Source organism: Hipposideros armiger, unplaced genomic scaffold, assembly GCF_001890085.2.
Source record: "Hipposideros armiger isolate ML-2016 unplaced genomic scaffold, ASM189008v1 scaffold_111, whole genome shotgun sequence".
NCBI classification, from domain to species: Eukaryota; Metazoa; Chordata; class Mammalia; order Chiroptera; family Hipposideridae; genus Hipposideros; species Hipposideros armiger.
In genome coordinates this window covers 178,701-196,619 of record NW_017731461.1, presented here as the reverse complement: position 1 = coordinate 196,619, position 17,919 = coordinate 178,701, and the positions used below count along the sequence as shown (strand labels likewise).

Genomic DNA, 17,919 nt, shown 5'->3' with positions numbered 1-17,919 from the left:
GTAGTCCACCATCCCATGCGGGTGTAAAACCGGCAACCTTGTTGTACACTGAGCCATCTGGCAGCCCGTGGGCAGCTCGCTGCTGCTTAGCTCAAGGTGCCGTGTTCAATCTTAGTTGCAGGGGTGGTGGGTGGGGGTGGGGCATTGGCATAACCCACCATCCAATGTGGGTGTCGAACTGGCAACCTTGCTAAGAGCATGTGCTCTCACCAGCTCAGTGGTAGCTCAGCTCAGGCACAGCTCACTGGCTCATGTGGGAATCGAACTGGCGCCCCTCTGCCGACCCCTCAAAGCCTCAGATTTAACCTGAGTAATGAGCAGTCCTTTTTTCAAATCTCAAAATGGACCTGAATAAAGGTTCACTGATTCTTGCAGACAAATTAACACTTATTCCAGTTGCATCTCTTCTAAATGTCATTTACTTTATGGTATCTATCTCTTGTTATCCTAGGATGAGAAAATGTCAGAATCTGCAATGGATGCCTTCCAAAGCCTATCTTCAGAAGCAAGCAAAAGGTAATATTGTAAAAAGATCTTTCCCAAAATGCTTCCTTTTTAATGCCATATAGTTTTGTATACCTAGTGTAAAGAGAGTACTAGTGGTTTTGTTGTTTTTGTTTTTGTTTTTTTTTAAGTACTGCTCATTCCCAAGTTGTTGATTGTTGTCGAAGCTGGGTAGAGGTACATGGAGGCTTATTTTCCCTTTATCTTGGAGTATGTTTGAAAATTACCATAGTAAAAGATGTTTTAAATTCATATAAAAATTATAGTTTGTTCCATTTCTTAGAGCAATAAAAGTACCTATTTCACCTGACCCAAGTTGTCATTAACTTTCTTGAAACTATCAGTGTCAACTTTTAGCTGTAGGAAACTGAGAATAAGATTATGTTACATTCCTGTACTTCTATTTTAAACGAAGTTTTTCTCACTTATGGTAAACAGTCATGTTTTTTTTTCCTAGCTGTGAAAAAGAAAGAGAAAAAGTCTAAGACCAGTGAAAAGAAAGAGAGCAAAGAGAGCAGTGTTGTGAAGAATTTGGTGGACTCTAGTCAGAAACCTGCCCCATCAGTAAGAGAGGATCCTGCCCCTAAGAAAAGCAATAGTGAACCCCCTCTGCGAAAGCCCATCGAGGAAAAGAGCGAAGAAGGGAATGCCTCTGCCCCAGGACCTGAACCCAAACAAGTTACCACTCCAACTTCCAGGAAGTCCAGTAAGCAGGTCTCCCAGCCAGCACCAGTCATCCCCCCGCAGCCACCCAGCACAGCACCACAAAGAAAAGAAGTTCCCAAGACTGCTCCTAGTGAGCCCAAGAAAAAGCAGCCTCCACCACCAGAATCAGGTGAGTGAGGAAGACAAGAAGGAACTGCTGAACCAGAACTGCCAGCAAAAAACACTGATGTCTTAAACAGCATTTGGAAACTCAAAATGTATATTTTTAAGTCTTCGGTTCAAGAAAATTAGCTCTCTTTTAACCATTATATAATAATAAAGAAATAGAAGCAAAAAACCAGTTAAATTGGAGACATTGTCTTAATTTCCTATTTAAAGCCTGGAGTTTAAATAGTTTTTTGTTTTTTTCTAAAACCCCTTTCTTCACAGGCCAATCGGTCCTAAAGTAGTCATTGCTATTTAGCATTAACTGTAAGTTTAGTATCATCTGACTGCAATTTATTTTGAATTCTTTAGGTCCAGAGCAAAGCAAGCAGAAAAAAGTGGCTCCTCGCCCAAGTATTCCTGTAAAGCAAAAACCAAAAGAAAAGGTGAGAGATTTGTTTCTCTGCCATTTCTTCAAGGATGCCATTTCCTCTGTTCTGTAGGAAAATAGCCTTATTCTTGACATTTACATGATTGAGTGAATGAAACTGCATTTTTGCTTCTATGTATATGGCAGTGGAATTTCTTAAAATTAACAAACTTTAGGTTTGGGCTTTAGCTTCTGTCTTTTTTTTGTCTCTTTACCCTACTTTGTGGCCCTACATGCTTATACTTAGGCTGCTGACCACTCAGCATCATAGATTTTTGCTCTCAGCATTCTTTAGCATTATTTGTCTATAACAATCACCCTTCCCTGTGCCCATTATTTTTATTATCGTGGAGAGAGAGAGATCTTTAAGAATGTTCTGGTTCTTTCCACCATCTTTCCGTGCCACCATAATGGTATACATGTACATCCTGGCTGATGCTCTCAAGAACATCAACAATGCCAAAAAGAGATGCAAACACTAGGTTCTTATTAGACTGTGTACCAAAGTCATCGTCCAGTTTCTAACTATGATGATGACGTATGATTACAATGGCAAATTTGAAATCACTGGTGATCACAGAGCTGGGAAAATTGTTGTGAACCTCATCGGCAGGTTAAACATGTGGCATGATCAGCCTAGATTTTATGTGCAACTCAAAGATTTTTAAAAATGGCAGAATAATCTGCCCCTGTCCCATCACTTTGGTTTCATTGTGCTGACAACCTCAGCAAGCATCATGGACCACAAAGAAGTAAGACAAAAACATAGAGGGAAAATCCTGGGATTCTTTTTTTTTAGGGATGTAATACATATGTGCAAATAAAATGCCTCAATGGAAAAAAAATCTTCTAAAGATTACTTCTCTGTTTCTATAGGATACTTACGTTGGAAACATGTTTTCCAGGTCTATTAATAAGATTTGCTATTTGCATTATTTTCTGTGGCAAAAGCGAAGGCAAGTAGGGTGTGGTTTTGTTCTTTTTTTATCTTCTATCCCTGTAGGAAAAACCACCTCCAGTCAGTAAGCAGGAGAACGCAGGCACTTTGAACATCCTCAGCACTCTCTCCAATGGCAATAGTTCTAAGCAAAAAATCCCAGCAGATGGAGTCCACAGGATCAGAGTGGACTTTAAGGTAAAAGTGTTTAGTGACCACATAGTATATTGAGTGTCATGGACTTTAAATCAAGAAAATGATGTTACCAACAGTATTAAAAAAGAAGAAATTAAACACTAAGCAAGGGAATGAAAAAGAACTACCATAAGCAGATGGGTGGGTTCGGGTATGTGAGAGCTTTGGTCACTGTGTGAGCTGACTGAAGAACAGAGGCATTGGAATATTCCTGCCCATCCTGAGTGATAAAGTTCATTTAGAGGAGAATAGCATCTAAGGAAATAATCCTTCCTCATGGGAATTATCAAATGTTGATTGCTTGAATCAGCAAGACTCTGAGGGAGCCTTTTAACAGTTTGTATCTGAGATTAAAAGTTTTTTAACACAGCAGTTATTTTTGAACTCATTGAAATTAAATACTCTCGATATTCAGGTGTCACTCTAATTTTACCTTTTTTACCCTTATTTTCAATCCAAAGTTGTTTCATTGTAAAACTTTCATAAATGATTTTTCTCTCTCCACAGGAGGATTGTGAAGCAGAAAATGTGTGGGAGATGGGAGGCTTGGGAATTTTGACCTCTGTTCCTATAACACCCAGGGTGGTTTGCTTTCTCTGTGCCAGTAGTGGGCATGTAGAGGTAAGATATCCTCCTTGGTACCTAGAAAGTAGAATGGTATATTATTTTGCTGTGAGGAAAAAATTATTATATTCTGTTTTGTTGGTATGTAGCAAATACTGTCCCCTGTTTAAACCAACTAATGAAATGCTTTTGAAGTTTTTTAGAGATTTCAGGAAGGAATCTGCTTCTTATTAGAGTAGCAAAGTTAGTGAGTGTGGAAATTTTAGTAGTTCAATTTCTTAAACTTAACTCTTAATTAGCGTTTTGATTTTTCTACTAGATATCCAAACATGGAAAAAATGATGTCATGTTCTTCTAGAAAAAGAGATGCTTTTGATGGTTGTTTTATATTAAATATCAAAACCTCCTTGTCTCTAAAGAGCTCTTAGCAATTGATCAGAAAAAGGAACAACACCCAGGAAAAACATAAGCTTAAGGACAGGAATAAAAACATGGTGATAGGGGGCATTAAGCCTTCTGATGACCAAAAACTGGAAATTAAAAGCGTGGTAAAAAGGATCATGTAGAAATGGGGGCTCTCTGTTGGTGGCAATCTCAGTTAGTTACAATCTTTCTTTCTAAGGGTTGTTTGGATATAAGTACCTATTTTTAAAATAGGTATACCCTCTAACTCAGCAATTGCACTCCAGGCACTCATCTTAAGGATAGAAGTAGATAAATCGACATATATGTATATGTATGTATATATGTGTGTTTGTATATGATATCTATATAATAAACCCTTCCATACATGTATCTATGTAGTCGACATAAGTGTTTCCTTCAGCATTGTTGATGCTGCGGTTGCTTTAGATGTCATTGAAACTAAGAATATTCCGTCTACAAGTGCTAGGGAACTACTGTATCTCTTTTCCTACATGCTTTGTATCCACACATATGCTACCCACAGGAATAATTTTGCATCAGTCCTTCAACTTCTGTGATAAAACAAGTGTTTCTTTTTTTTTTTAGAGCGTAATCGCTGTAATTTAAATTAAGTAGTTGTGCACAGCAATCCCACAGAATTCCTAAAAACTGAATTATACAATGAATAGCCCACTGCTCTTATTACACTTCTAAAGCATAACCACTGCCTGATGAATTCTTCCTCCATCTGAATTTAAAAAAAAGTTTAGTTGACATGATTTCAGATTCACAGAAAAGTTACAAGAGGGGTACAAAGAATTCCCATATCCCCTTCACCCATTCCCCAAATGTTAATATTTTTCATATGCTTTTTCTTTTTCTCTTTGTGTATTTATATTTTACAAAATAAATCATATGCACATTTTTATATGTAGACACATTTTTTCCCTAAATATTTGAGAGCAAATTGCAGATATATGCCTTTTTACCTCGAAATATTTTCCTGTGTATTTCCTAAAGCCAAGGACATGCTTCCATAACCACGGTATAATTATCAAAATCAAGAAGTTAACATTGGCACATTACTATTATCTACACCACAGACCTTATTTAGGTTTGACCAATTGTCCCAATAAATCTTCTATGGCAAAAAAAAAAATTCTGGGTCAAACTTTTTAAAATCCCTATATCCATATGAAAATAACTGATTTCTAAAATTAGACGTGGTAAGGATAAACCAGAGCTCACAACTGTTTAGAATATTGTAGACAACCTTTAAAACCCTCCCTGTTGCTCCCTACCCTACTCTTGTACATTCCCACGGTTGTTTGTTTAAACCTCTCTTAAGCACTTATTAGCACATTCTATGAAAACTTGGATTATTTTGTTACTTTATAATTCTAACACTGTTCCCACTTTAGTCCTCTGAATCTCCTGCAGTGTCCAGTGTTGTGCTTTTTAAAAATACAGTCATTGCTTAATGAATATATATTGAATAAAATACAGATACCACCTTACTCCTAAAGCCCAAAGTATGTAAGTAGGATTTGGTTGCTATTGCTACATGTTATTTTACAACTTTTGTGTTTCCATCTTACCGTAGTTTGTGTATTGCCAAGTCTGTTGTGAGCCCTTCCACAAGTTTTGTTTAGAGGAGAGCGAGCGCCCTCTGGAGGACCAGCTGGAAAATTGGTGTTGTCGACGCTGCAAGTTCTGTCATGTTTGTGGAAGGCAGCATCAGGCCACAAAGGTAAAAAACTAAGCAATACAACTACTTAAGAGTATTACCAATTATCTCCACTTCTGCCTTTGGGATTTCATATCTATTTTTTCTCTTGGCTTAGTTTGTTTTGACTATTTAATTGGGTATAATCAATTGCCTATTTTTGTGTGTTAATTTTGAGGATTTTTGCTTTGTGTTCTGTATTCCCAATTAATTAATTTTGGGAATATAGCAGAACACATAGCAAAATCCTCAAAATAAATCTACCTTGTAAGAATATTAGTCACTGAGTGCTTTTGGCAGGAAATAAATCCCTGTGCTTTGAGAGTAAATAATTTATGAGGAAATTTAAACTGTTACAATGATGTGCTATACTTGAAGATAAATGTATGAAGCAGTAGGTGTTTAGTGGAGGTGATGTTATGCCCACCTTTTTGCCTTTATATTTTCTTACAGCAGCTGCTGGAATGTAATAAGTGCCGAAATAGCTATCACCCTGAGTGCCTGGGACCCAACTACCCCACCAAACCCACGAAGAAAAAGAAAGTTTGGGTGAGTACATACATTATGCTATTTTAAAGCGAATTGTCATGGGACTGTGTGCACAACTTATAATAGGAATATCTTTGCTTGAGGATGTCTGTGTAACAATTTTTTTGGCTTCATTAGAAAAAGCTTCCCAGTAGAGAATCAACTCTAGACATTTGTGATCTTTTTAAATAAGAAGCAATGCTAAAAATAAGAAATTCTATTGAATTTCTTTTCTTCTTTTCCAGATCTGTACCAAGTGTGTTCGCTGCAAGAGCTGTGGATCCACAACTCCAGGCAAAGGGTGGGATGCACAGTGGTCTCACGATTTCTCCCTGTGCCATGATTGTGCCAAACTCTTTGCTAAAGGTACCTCATAAAAGCCAGTTTTGTCAACTTTTAGGTGCTATACTTGGTGTTTTAGAGGTGAACTGAGCGCTCTAGTGAAATAAGCTCAAAAGTCTTACACATTTTATTGAAGATATCATTTAGACACATTTACTAAGTTCCTGGTCTTGCTCTTTCCTTTACACAGAGAATTAGAGCAACTGGAAATGTTTTACTAACTTATATGGGAAGAACTCGGGATTTTTTATAATAACTAACCACAAAGAAATGCTCTGAGCCAGTATTTCCCAAAGTGAGGTGCATAGATATTTATTTGATTGTTTCAGAAATGATTTTAAGTGGTACTGAGTCAAACATTTTATTTTAATAGTTATGCTAGAAAAAAATTATAATTAGTACATTAAACTCATTTTATTGACTTCGGATAATAGTGATATTAAAAAGTTCTGAAGTTATTTAAAATTAGCAAATCAACATTAAGTCTATTAAGTCAAACAGAGGTGATGCATGGATAAAGTGAATTGATGAAGGTTGTACATTGTGCAGAATTTTAGGAAGTACTGCTGTAAGCTCTACTGTAAAAGTACTAGGAATAAGGAATAGTGTAAAATAATTTTTACTCCGATATCCTCACCTCTTTTTTAAAATGTAAACATTTCTTTGGAATTTTTTTTTTTTTTTAAGATTTTTACTAGGGAATTGGGGGCGGGGAACAGTGTTGAGGAATTGGGGAAGAGGACCAGCCAAGTAGTTGTTCTTCAGTCTTCGTTGTGGAGGGCGCCAGTCGCCATCTGGCTTCCTGGCGGCAGCTTGTGGCCTCTAAACTCAAGGTGCTGTGTTCAATCTTAGTTGAGGGTGGGCGTAACCACCATCCCATGCGGGAGTTGAACCAGCAGCCTCGTTGTTAAGAGCTCACGCTCTATTCACTGAGCCATCCAGGTGGCAGCTCAGCTCAAGGTGCCGAGTTCCGTCTTAGTTGCGGGTGGGCGTAGCCCTCCATTGAACAGGCAATCTTGTTGTTACACCAGCTGAGCCATCCTGCAACCTGTTGGCAGCTTAGGGACAGCTCAGCTCAGGCGCAGCATCACTGGCTCAAGTGGGAATCGAACCGGCAGCCCTGTTGCTCAGAGCTTGCACTCTTAAGCCAACTCTTAACCAACTGAGCCACTCTGCCGGCCATGGAATGTTTTAAGAGAAAGTTTTCTCTTCAGTTCTTCTATTATGTTATCTATAAAATCTACCTCGTGACCTTTAAAAATGGGTCTAAAGAAGCGAACTAGTGGCATATTCTAAGAGCTCAGAATAATTTTGACAGGTATGTGAGCATTACAGGTATGTGAGCATTCCACAGTAGATCCATGCTGGCATGTGTAAGTAGTTTTAGAAGAAGAATCTAGTAGCTCGCAATTTATTGGGTTGTCGGAAAAGTCATGACGCATTTTTGCAATGAAAAACAGAAAAAATATGTCATGACTTTTCCGACAACCCAATAGATCAGGTTGGCATATGTAAGTCAGGAGGAGCCTTGGAGTCATTGATGTGTAAACCAAAGCACTGCTGAAAACTTTGCTTTGCTTTTAGGAAACTTCTGCCCTCTCTGTGATAAGTGTTACGATGATGATGATTATGAGAGTAAGATGATGCAATGTGGGAAATGTGATCGCTGGGTCCATTCCAAATGTGAGAATCTTTCAGGTACAGAAGGTTGGAGTCTTTTTATTACAGTTTCTTTCTTTCTTGGTACAGCTACATTTATAGCCCCCAAAGTACTAGAAATGTAAAATTATGGTAGTGTTGTTATTTAAAATCTCTAAACAAATTTTTTTTTGGCCTCTAGAATAAACAACATTGTGTTAAGTTTGTGCTCATTTATCTTGAACATATCACTCTGAAATATTTACTTGCTGTCCTTTGTTGGTAATGTATTCGTTTCCCAATAACCAAATCTTGGATTAGTGTTAACAGTGTCCCTTTGGAGACCAGTATGTGTGAGTTCCTAGGGGATGTTAGAGTCTTAATATTGTTCCTAATGTATAGCTTTATATTAAGTTCAGTGTAGTAGTTTCCTCTTCTCCCTCTCTCCCACTCTTCAAAGCACCTCTTCATTGTAGGTTTTTGTTTTCCTAGATGAGATGTATGAGATTCTGTCTAATCTACCAGAAAGTGTAGCCTACACCTGTGTGAACTGTACTGAGCGGCACCCTGCAGAGTGGCGACTGGCCCTTGAAAAAGAACTACAGATATCTTTGAAGCAAGTTCTGACAGCCTTGTTGAACTCTCGGACCACCAGCCACTTGCTACGCTACCGACAGGTAAGCCCAAGCCTCATTTTGTTTTCTGAGAGTTTGTTCCTAGGTGGTTTTTACCTAGTAACAGAATGTTTTTTGTTTGGTTGAGTGTTGGGGGTTTTTTTGCTTAAATTTTTTTTTTTTTTTACTTTATTCTTTATTTAGTTTTGTAGAGTTCCTTGTTTTGGCCTTAAACCATTAAGAACATTTTTAGAACCAAGGGTAGGACCTTCTTTGGGGTAAGAAATAGGAAGGGGCCATGTCTTCAAAGGCCTTGGCTTTTATACTGGAAGGCTATAGGGAGCCAGTAAAGGACTTTGCCCAAAAGAGTAACCTAATCAGAGTTGCTTTTTAGAAAAGAAAATGATTCCCGCTGGAGAGAAGGGAAAGGTTGAAAAGAGGACTGAGTTAGAAGCAGGAGCAGTGGTTAGGAGGCAGTTACAGTAATCTAGGTAATAGAGAGAACGGTAGCCTCATCTATGATGATAGTGGAGCCAGAGACTCTTTGGCTCTGGGAAATCCCCTAGGGTTCCTCAGGGCATAATTTGAAAGCCACTACTTTTTGTCCATATGAGTGGTGATCTATACATCCCTAAGTAGTCATTGGGAACACAAAGTATAATGTTGGAAGAACCACATGGATAACTTTAACTCAGAGTTAGGCTGCTGCTTTATCTTTTTAATAGAGCTCCATTTTTTAAATAGGCAAATTAGCTGTATCTATGTCTTATTCTAAAGGAACTGGATAGTTTATTTCTTTATACTAGCTCTTAAGTTAACCTAGCTGAGCTATTAGCTAACTGGCTCCTTTTAACTTTCCTTTTCTGATATTGGAGAAATCTCTTATTATTTTCATGTTCTTTAGGTTTTATAATATGAATCATTAAGTACCATCTTTATTAATTTTAATAGAGTTTGCATAGCTGTCTCATTTTCAGTAATAGATAAAAGAAACACATTTTTTCTGGCCACAGGCTGCCAAGCCTCCAGACTTAAATCCCGAGACAGAGGAGAGCATACCTTCCCGCAGCTCCCCAGAAGGACCAGATCCACCAGTGCTTACTGAAGTCAGCAAACAGGAAGATCAGCAGCCTTTAGATCTGGAAGGAGTGAAGAGGAAAATGGACCAAGGGAACTACACGTCTGTGGTATGTCTCTGCAACAAACTGCCAAAATTTCAAGTGCCAGTTTAGCTTCCTTGAGTTTTTTAGAGGATGAGACTAGGTGTAAGCATTAAAAGATGATGTGTATTGTATTTGGAAATGTCATGTGGCTTTTAATACCTAAAAATATGTCAGTTGTTTTAGCTGTTTGTTTCAGAAGATATAAGAAGATAGGGAAGATAGTGTCTAAAAATGGTTTTCTTTTTTTTTTTTTTTTTTAAGATTTTTATTGGGGAATTGGGATGGGATGGGAACAGCGCTGGGGAATTGGGGGGAGGGGAACAGACAAGTTGCTGTCGTTTTGTTCTTCAGTCTAGTTGTGGAGGACATTGCTTCACTGGTCCAAGTTGGCACCATCATTGCACTCTTCCCGGGCGAGGCAGATCAGTCGCCAGCTTCTGGACGGTCGCTCACAGTGGCTTGAGGGCCGCTCACGCTGGCTGCTGGCTACATACGGTAGCCCATGGCAACCCACTGCCACAAGGGCTGCAGCATATGCCATCGCCGGCGACTCAGGGCAGCCCAGCTCCAGGTCGAGCTGTTATTCAGCATCTTAGCTGTAGAGGGCAGTGTCACTGGCCCTCATATGTGGACTCCGAACCGGGGCCCTCTGGCGTCCCAAGCCAGTTCTTAACCATAGCGCCACTCGGCCGGTGCTGAAAATTGTTTTCTTAATTTGGCTTTCATCTGAGTTCTCTGAAAATTATTTTTATTTTAAAAATTATGGGGAAATAAGTGATAAAAATGTAAAGTTAATTGGTTTGCCCCTTTTGAGGTTAACAACTGAATAATATGTCTATATAGGATATTCATTTACAGATAGATGCCTTTTAATTTTATAGTTTTAAAACTATTATAGAAAGTGATCATCTGTTAACTCATGGTCCACATTTGCTATTCAGTTTTTCATTCATTTTATGTCTAAGTAAAAAACTGGCCCTGTTTGGGTAACTTACCATGATACAGCTAATTTATTTGCATTCTTGCCTTATTAGCTGTGGATCTCTTGACTGCCACAAATTAATTGTGAACTAAATCTCAAACTCCTCCTCTAATTAGAAATTACACTGTATTAAAATAAGGTGTTAGTTTTCTTTTGGATCTCTGTGCCGGATGATTGAGGAGGGAAGAGGAAGTGGTTTTGAGAGCACACTGTTTTACAAATAGTTAATGCTTGTTTTTTGTATACAGCTGGAGTTCAGTGATGATATTGTGAAGATCATTCAAGCAGCCATTAATTCCGATGGAGGGCAGCCAGAGATTAAAAAAGCCAACAGCATGGTCAAGTCCTTCTTTATTCGGGTGAATGATATTAATATTCACGTTTTTAATGCTTATCTATGGGTAATTACCCCAGGAACAGAACAGACTTATCTACATTTTGCTTTGCCATGTGTATAAAACATCTTTTGGGTTAATTTGTCCCTCTGATTCTTGGAGAGGAAGTTGGTGAGGTTGCCAGAGTGGATGGATCTTCCCCTTGTGGCCTGACATCATCGTCATAGTGACAGAGAAGCTGGTGTGAAGTTGTTGGTTTTTATGTAGTTTCCAAATGAATGTTCACACGCTTACATTTTGTTTCTTTGTTTTGTTCTGTTAGCAAATGGAACGTGTTTTCCCATGGTTCAGTGTCAAAAAGTCCAGGTTTTGGGAGCCAAATAAAGTATCAAACAAGTAAGTAAATTCTGTAATACTTTTTCTCCTTATCAGCTAGAAATCTAACCGTTCTTATATTTCTAGAGTAAGGTTTTTTTGGACTAGGTTTTAAAATTAAAAAGAAAAAAATCAGTTGCAATGCCGTTTCAGTGCTGACTTAGAGACAGCATTTAATGTTTATTATAACAAAAGATGAATACAAGTCACCTTTGACTTCTGCAATTATAAGAGGTGCTCAAAGTGGTTATCATCAGCATCCAGGCACTTCTGATTACAGCAAACTACTGCTTGGGCAATGTTGACCAAAGTGTCCACTTGTATCGCTGTGCATGGCATTTCAATTTCTTCACACAATACCATGTATCTTAAACTTACCACGAATGCAATTGTTAGGTGTGTTGGAGGTTCTGTAGCATACTCACACCTCCATTGTTATTGTACTTCCACAATGTTCTCGAATTTCAAATACCACTTCAAAATGGTCTTGTGCTCCTGGAACGAAAACTGTGCTTCCACCATTTTCTTTGACTTTCCTGCCTGACGCACGGTGACACTAGCATTCATTTGATTAATGCCATCTTTTGAGCGACTGTCATACTACACATTGCTACTGTAATTCAATTCAACTTCGAAAAGTAATACATAGATAACATCTCTTAAAACATGTATACATTTTTTTGGCATCCCCAGTATGTAACCCAGTATGTAACCCAGTAATTGGGCTTGTTGTAATTGGGTTCTATTTTATTCAGTTCAAATGGTGCTCTCTACTTCTCTTTTTTTTTTTTTAAAGATTTTTATTGGGGAGTTGAGGGAAGGAACAGACAAGTTACTGTCCTTTTGTTCTTCAGTCTAGTTGTGGGTCGGACGTTGCTTCACTGGCCCAAGTTGGCACCATCATTGCGCTCTTCCCAGGCAAGGCAGATCAGTCGCTGGCTTCTGGACGGCCGCTCACGGCAGCTGCTGGCTGCTCATGCTGGCTGCTGGCTACATACGGTAGCCCATGGCAAACCACTGCAGCAGGGGCTGCAGCCTACGCCGTCGCCGGCGACTCACAGCAACCCAGCTCCAGGTTGAGCTGTTGTTCAGCATCTTAGCTGTAGAGGGCAGTGTCACTGTCCCTCATATGTGGGATCCGAACTGGGGCCCTCTGGCGTCCCAAGCCAGTTCTTAACCATCGCGCCACTCGGCCAGCCCTCTCTACTTCTCTTGATTCTCCATATTTAACCTTAAATTTTTATTCCACTAAATTCTTTTAGTTCTAAGATAAAGTTATCATTTGTTTCTGGGAGTTTAACCAAAAGTCATACATTGAGATTATAGTTTTTAAAATAATAAAGTATTAGGCAGTTTCCAAATTCTGTCACTTGCTCTTACATTCTGTGAATGGCTTGTGCATGGGGCCGATACCTGGTGATATCAAGAATTTGATTATTTTGTATAGTCCTGGGTGTATTGCAGGAGTTCAATAAATACTTGTTGAATCAATTATTTTCAGCAGTGGGATGTTACCAAACGCAGTGCTTCCACCGTCACTTGACCATAATTATGCCCAGTGGCAGGAGCGAGAGGAAAACAACCGCACTGAGCAGCCTCCTTTAATGAAGAAAATCATTCCAGCTCCCAAACCTAAAGGGCCTGGAGAACCAGATTCTCCAACTCCTCTACTTCCTCCTACACCACCGATTTTGAGTAAGGCACCAGATGAAGAGTCATTATCCATTTCTCTAGATGCAAATTGTTGACTTTGTGAATCTAAATTTAATATACTTGCATATTGGGAAGAAATTTTCTGGTCATCCTTAAATATAGTAAAGTTATTATTTTTTCTTCATTTGGAACATTAACAAGGATTTGATATAAATACTCTTAACAGATGGTGAAATAGATTAACTTTGTGAACACTTTTTGAAAGTGTTTATTTTATAGGCTATAGGCTATTTAAGCTGAATTGTTTTCTTTTTTCCTCAAAATCAGAAATAGTATTGCCAGTTTTAACTGGATGTCTTTTGGGTCTCCAAGGTACTGATAGGAGTCGAGAAGATAGTCCAGAACTGAACCCACCCCCAGGCATAGAAGATAATAGACAATGTGCATTATGTTTGATGTATGGTGATGACAGTGCTAATGTAAGTACCTTGGCATACGAGGCCCTGCTTATTAGATGCCCATAATAAACTGTTCGTCCTTTGTGTCTAAACTTGATGACTGGGTGCCATTTATTTAATGAATGTTTATTTCTTAGTTTGTGGCACTTGGGGTTTTTTCTATAACTGATTTAGTTGATTTAAAAGATGATTTGCCTTAAATTAACATTCTGATGGCCAGTAATTTCTACAGTAAGTTCCTCAAAAAGATTTTATGAAAGTCAATAAAATAGAAGTTGCATATTAAATAGCTTGCATTTAATGTAATGTAGCAGAATTAGCAGGTTAATTATACCCCCAGTTCTGGCAGGCTGCCTGGATACATTTCTGTGCTTTACTGCTTACTTGTTGACGTTGGCAAGGACCTTAACTTCTCTAACCCGGTTTCATCTTTAAAATGAGGATAAAAGTAGTACTTACCTCAGAATGGTTATAAGGATTAAAGGAAATAATGTATGTAAAGCCTTATTTAGTGTCTGGCATAAAGTAAACTTACAGTAAAAAAAGCCTTTTTAATGCAAGCTGAGAGAACTGGCTTTGAAACACAGTTTTTAAAAAGTCAGTGCACTTTTGTAAACTTGCCACGTATTGCTTACTTTTAAATTCTCTGTTTATAAAATATTTCCAATCTCTGGAAAAGATAATCAGAAGGAGAGAAGTGGAAACTGAAACATTGAAAAAGGAATTGTGATTTTTGTATACATCCCTAAGTTAAAGAATTTTAATTGACTTATTGAAGTTGTCCTGACTGAGATAAAGCTAATACCAAGAAAAACCTTTGACATTATGTTCTTTAAAGAAAAAAGAAATGTCTTTATTTCATAGGATGCTGGCCGTTTGCTATACATTGGCCAAAATGAGTGGACACATGTAAATTGCGCTTTGTGGTCAGCAGAAGTGTTTGAAGATGATGATGGATCACTTAAGAATGTGCATATGGCTGTGATCAGGGGCAAGCAGCTGGTAAGAACTTGTGAGCAAGTGTTATGGAAGAGTTTCCATTCATCTCAGTTTCCAGATGTTCTTTCTGTGGCTAAATGTGGCCTTCATGGTGTTTTTCATAGTGCCTTCAGAGTGGTTAGCCGATAATAAATATTGGTATACACTATAGACAGATAGTTATTCTGACCCTTTGAGGATGGCTGCGAAAAAAAAAAGTCTTCCCTGGAGAGGAGCCCAGATTGTGACTGTGACAGAATAACGTGGTGACATATAGACTAATAGAAGGAAATTTTTGAATCATGGTAACTTTGTCTGATAACTTTTGCCTAGTAACAGGAGAACCGTTATGTTTCTGACTAGTATAACCTTTCTAGAACTGAGTTCTTTGGGGTATAATAGCTTTCTAGCAAGATGATGTTTTTAGTATTGATCTTTAAAGTTTCATCTTCTAAATTAGTCATGCATCCTATAAGAGAAACTTTTGGTCCAAGTCTAAATCAAATTGTAATATTTATTTGTTTGTTTTTTTATAATGTTTAAATTTAGTAGTTATAGGGCCTCGCGGACATTTGGAGAGAGGATTTGTAGAGGAGGCTTTATGGCTCATATCACTTTCTGTAATCAGATTATCAATAAACAAAATGAATTGTAGGAAACCCAGCATTGGGGTGACTATAGAAGAGATGGAAAATGGTTTAAAACATCTGAAAGTCTGACTAGGACTCCATTCTTTCTGGATTGTTAGAGATGTGAATTCTGCCAAAAGCCAGGAGCCACTGTGGGTTGCTGCCTCACATCCTGCACCAGCAACTATCACTTCATGTGTTCCCGAGCCAAGAACTGTGTCTTCCTGGATGATAAAAAAGTATATTGCCAGCGACATCGGGATTTGATCAAAGGCGAGGTGAGAGAGTGTTAGTTGCTTTTTGAATTCCCTAGGAATTCAGGGAAAATAGACTGAATATAGCAAACGGTTTGGTAAACTTTGTATTACTTTCCTACTGTGTTCCTAGAGTCTGCTCCTTTTAGGAAAAAATACAGAAATCCTACTAGTGAAACAGAAGGGTGATTTTGAGATATGCTCTATACTTTCCCTCTGAGAGAATTAGTATCATGAGTATAGTTTGTAAAGGGACAGCCTATTAACTGCTACCCTGGGTTTTCATTTAAGGTGGTTCCTGAGAATGGATTTGAAGTTTTTAGAAGAGTGTTTGTGGACTTTGAAGGAATCAGCTTGAGAAGGAAATTTCTTAATGGGTTGGAACCAGAAAATATCCACATGATGATTGGTATGACATGGGCCTTGGTTGTTGGGGAAGGCTGGGTGTATCACTGGGGTACTTTCTAGTTTTCGGTTATGAAATGATTATATATATATATGTCATTATCTCCTAATGAGCTCTTCTTTCCTTGGTCAGGCTCCATGACAATTGACTGCTTAGGAATTCTGAATGATCTCTCTGATTGTGAAGATAAGCTCTTTCCTATTGGATATCAGTAAGTAGCACAGTAAAGAGAAGACAGCAGCCCCCACAACTTGAGCACCCCGAAGCAATGAGTACATCATTAAATGTAGGGCCATACTTGTTATCTACCTTTAACTACTATTAAAAAAGAACTACGTTTTTGCTGCTTCTCTCAGATTAGAACCAAAGTATCATTTTATGTCAGCTAAATCCAGTTATGGAAGAAAACTATTGAATAATCTCGTGATAAGTTTGTTTGGTGACAGATGATTACTAGAATTAGAGGGATGATCACATTGTAAGGTATAAAAATGTCAAGTCCTTATATTGTACACCTGAAACTAATGTGACTAATACAATATTATATACCAACTATACTTAAATAAAAAATATTTCAAAATCATTTCTAAATAAAACCTAAATAGAAAACACAAGGTCGGTCTCTTAAGATTCTACTAAATTCCATTCATCTGGATTCAAAAGTCCAGATTGTTGTCATGGATCAGACATACCTCATGCCTCTGTCCTCGATTCTACATTTTATAGGTCCTTCTAAATATGTAATCCCCACAATAATAATCAGATTCTCTAGTAAGAATTTATCATTTTTCCTACATGAAGTAAATTGTTTGAACTTCTAGCAAGTTAACAATATAAGTTTAAAATTCCTTTTCTGTCTCTCCCCCCTTTAGAGTCTCATTTTGTTATATGTACTCCAACATATTCTGCATTCCAATTCTGACAACACATTCTACACTTCACATTTAGCTGGCAGCTCTTTGTATAAACTCTAGGCTCCACCAGCATCCAGAAAATTTGAAACGGTTACATTTCCCTTGCCTCAAAGGAAGCACCTCAGGTTTGCTCTTTCCTCAGTTTGTACACATTGTGGGGTAGTAGTCCCTTCCTGAAGGCCAACTTGTAGTAGTTGGTATTTTTCTTTCTCTGCGTTTTAGGATATTTTATTATTTTTGCCCCCTGCTCACAATACAATAAAAAAAGATTTGATGCTATTTTCTGAGAGGCTAACAAAAACCAAGGACTCCAAAAAGCTCGGAACACCTTAACTAGGGAAATCTATAGTAAGAATCCATGAAACAAAGCTCTATTCTGTAAATCCAGGAGACCAGGAGCCTAAGATGAAAAGAGATTTTGACAGATGTTCGTCTCTGCTTCTGTACTCGCATTTCTGGTGATTTTTACAAATCTGTTTGCTAGGTGTTCCAGAGTGTACTGGAGCACTACAGATGCTCGCAAGCGCTGTGTGTATACGTGCAAGATAGTAGAATGCCGTCCTCCAGTTGTAGAGCCAGATATCAACAGCACTGTTGAACATGATGAAAACAGGACCATTGCTCATAGTCCAACGTCTTTTACAGGTTAGTGTTTAATCAAGATGGGACTTGAATTAAATTTGGGGGAGACCTGGGGTTGAAGTATGGGAAAAAGTCGTTTCTTTGGGAGGTCTCATTTGTTTCTATTTTGATATTTACTGAATAGCTGGTTTTTTATTGGTTCATTTGTTTGATATTTTAATTGGACTTTCTTAAGTAAAGGTTTTTGTATCTTACCACAGAAATTTCATCTAAAGAAAGTCAAAACACAGCTGAAATTGTAAGTCCTCCGTCGCCAGACCGACCTCCTCATACGCAAACCTCCAGTTCCTGTTTTTATCATGTCATCTCCAAGGTCCCTAGGATTCGAACACCCAGTTATTCTCCAACACAGAGATCCCCTGGTTGTCGGCCTTTGCCCTCTGCAGGTAAAGGACTTCATTGACCCCCAAGTAGGTCAGCTCAAAGATGAATTTGTA

The 17,919-nt window shown here is 38.2% G+C and overlaps 1 protein-coding gene and 1 pseudogene across 7 annotated transcripts in view; both read left to right on the top strand.

Moving 5' to 3' along the window:
* The window catches only part of KMT2A (lysine methyltransferase 2A), an 80,479-nt gene that overhangs the window by 38,327 nt on the left and 24,233 nt on the right, over nucleotides 1-17,919 (top strand). For 5 of the 7 annotated variants that reach the window (XM_019647429.1, XM_019647428.1, XM_019647424.1 and 2 more), the window contains 21 exons: nucleotides 452-516; nucleotides 962-1,339; nucleotides 1,687-1,760; nucleotides 2,748-2,879; nucleotides 3,384-3,497; nucleotides 5,449-5,595; nucleotides 6,025-6,120; nucleotides 6,345-6,465; nucleotides 8,026-8,148; nucleotides 8,572-8,756; nucleotides 9,707-9,880; nucleotides 11,087-11,197; nucleotides 11,496-11,569; nucleotides 13,050-13,243; nucleotides 13,574-13,680; nucleotides 14,524-14,661; nucleotides 15,386-15,544; nucleotides 15,812-15,929; nucleotides 16,059-16,137; nucleotides 17,325-17,485; nucleotides 17,683-17,868. In XM_019647429.1, the coding sequence (XP_019502974.1) occupies nucleotides 452-516; nucleotides 962-1,339; nucleotides 1,687-1,760; nucleotides 2,748-2,879; nucleotides 3,384-3,497; nucleotides 5,449-5,595; nucleotides 6,025-6,120; nucleotides 6,345-6,465; nucleotides 8,026-8,148; nucleotides 8,572-8,756; nucleotides 9,707-9,880; nucleotides 11,087-11,197; nucleotides 11,496-11,569; nucleotides 13,050-13,243; nucleotides 13,574-13,680; nucleotides 14,524-14,661; nucleotides 15,386-15,544; nucleotides 15,812-15,929; nucleotides 16,059-16,137; nucleotides 17,325-17,485; nucleotides 17,683-17,868 (2,936 nt within the window). The remainder of the gene's footprint in view (nucleotides 1-451; nucleotides 517-961; nucleotides 1,340-1,686; nucleotides 1,761-2,747; nucleotides 2,880-3,383; nucleotides 3,498-5,448; nucleotides 5,596-6,024; nucleotides 6,121-6,344; nucleotides 6,466-8,025; nucleotides 8,149-8,571; nucleotides 8,757-9,706; nucleotides 9,881-11,086; nucleotides 11,198-11,495; nucleotides 11,570-13,049; nucleotides 13,244-13,573; nucleotides 13,681-14,523; nucleotides 14,662-15,385; nucleotides 15,545-15,811; nucleotides 15,930-16,058; nucleotides 16,138-17,324; nucleotides 17,486-17,682; nucleotides 17,869-17,919) is intronic. The other 2 variants (XM_019647423.1, XM_019647422.1) reach the window with 1 other exon arrangement.
* Nucleotides 1,774-2,737, top strand: LOC109385302 (40S ribosomal protein S15a pseudogene; annotated as a pseudogene).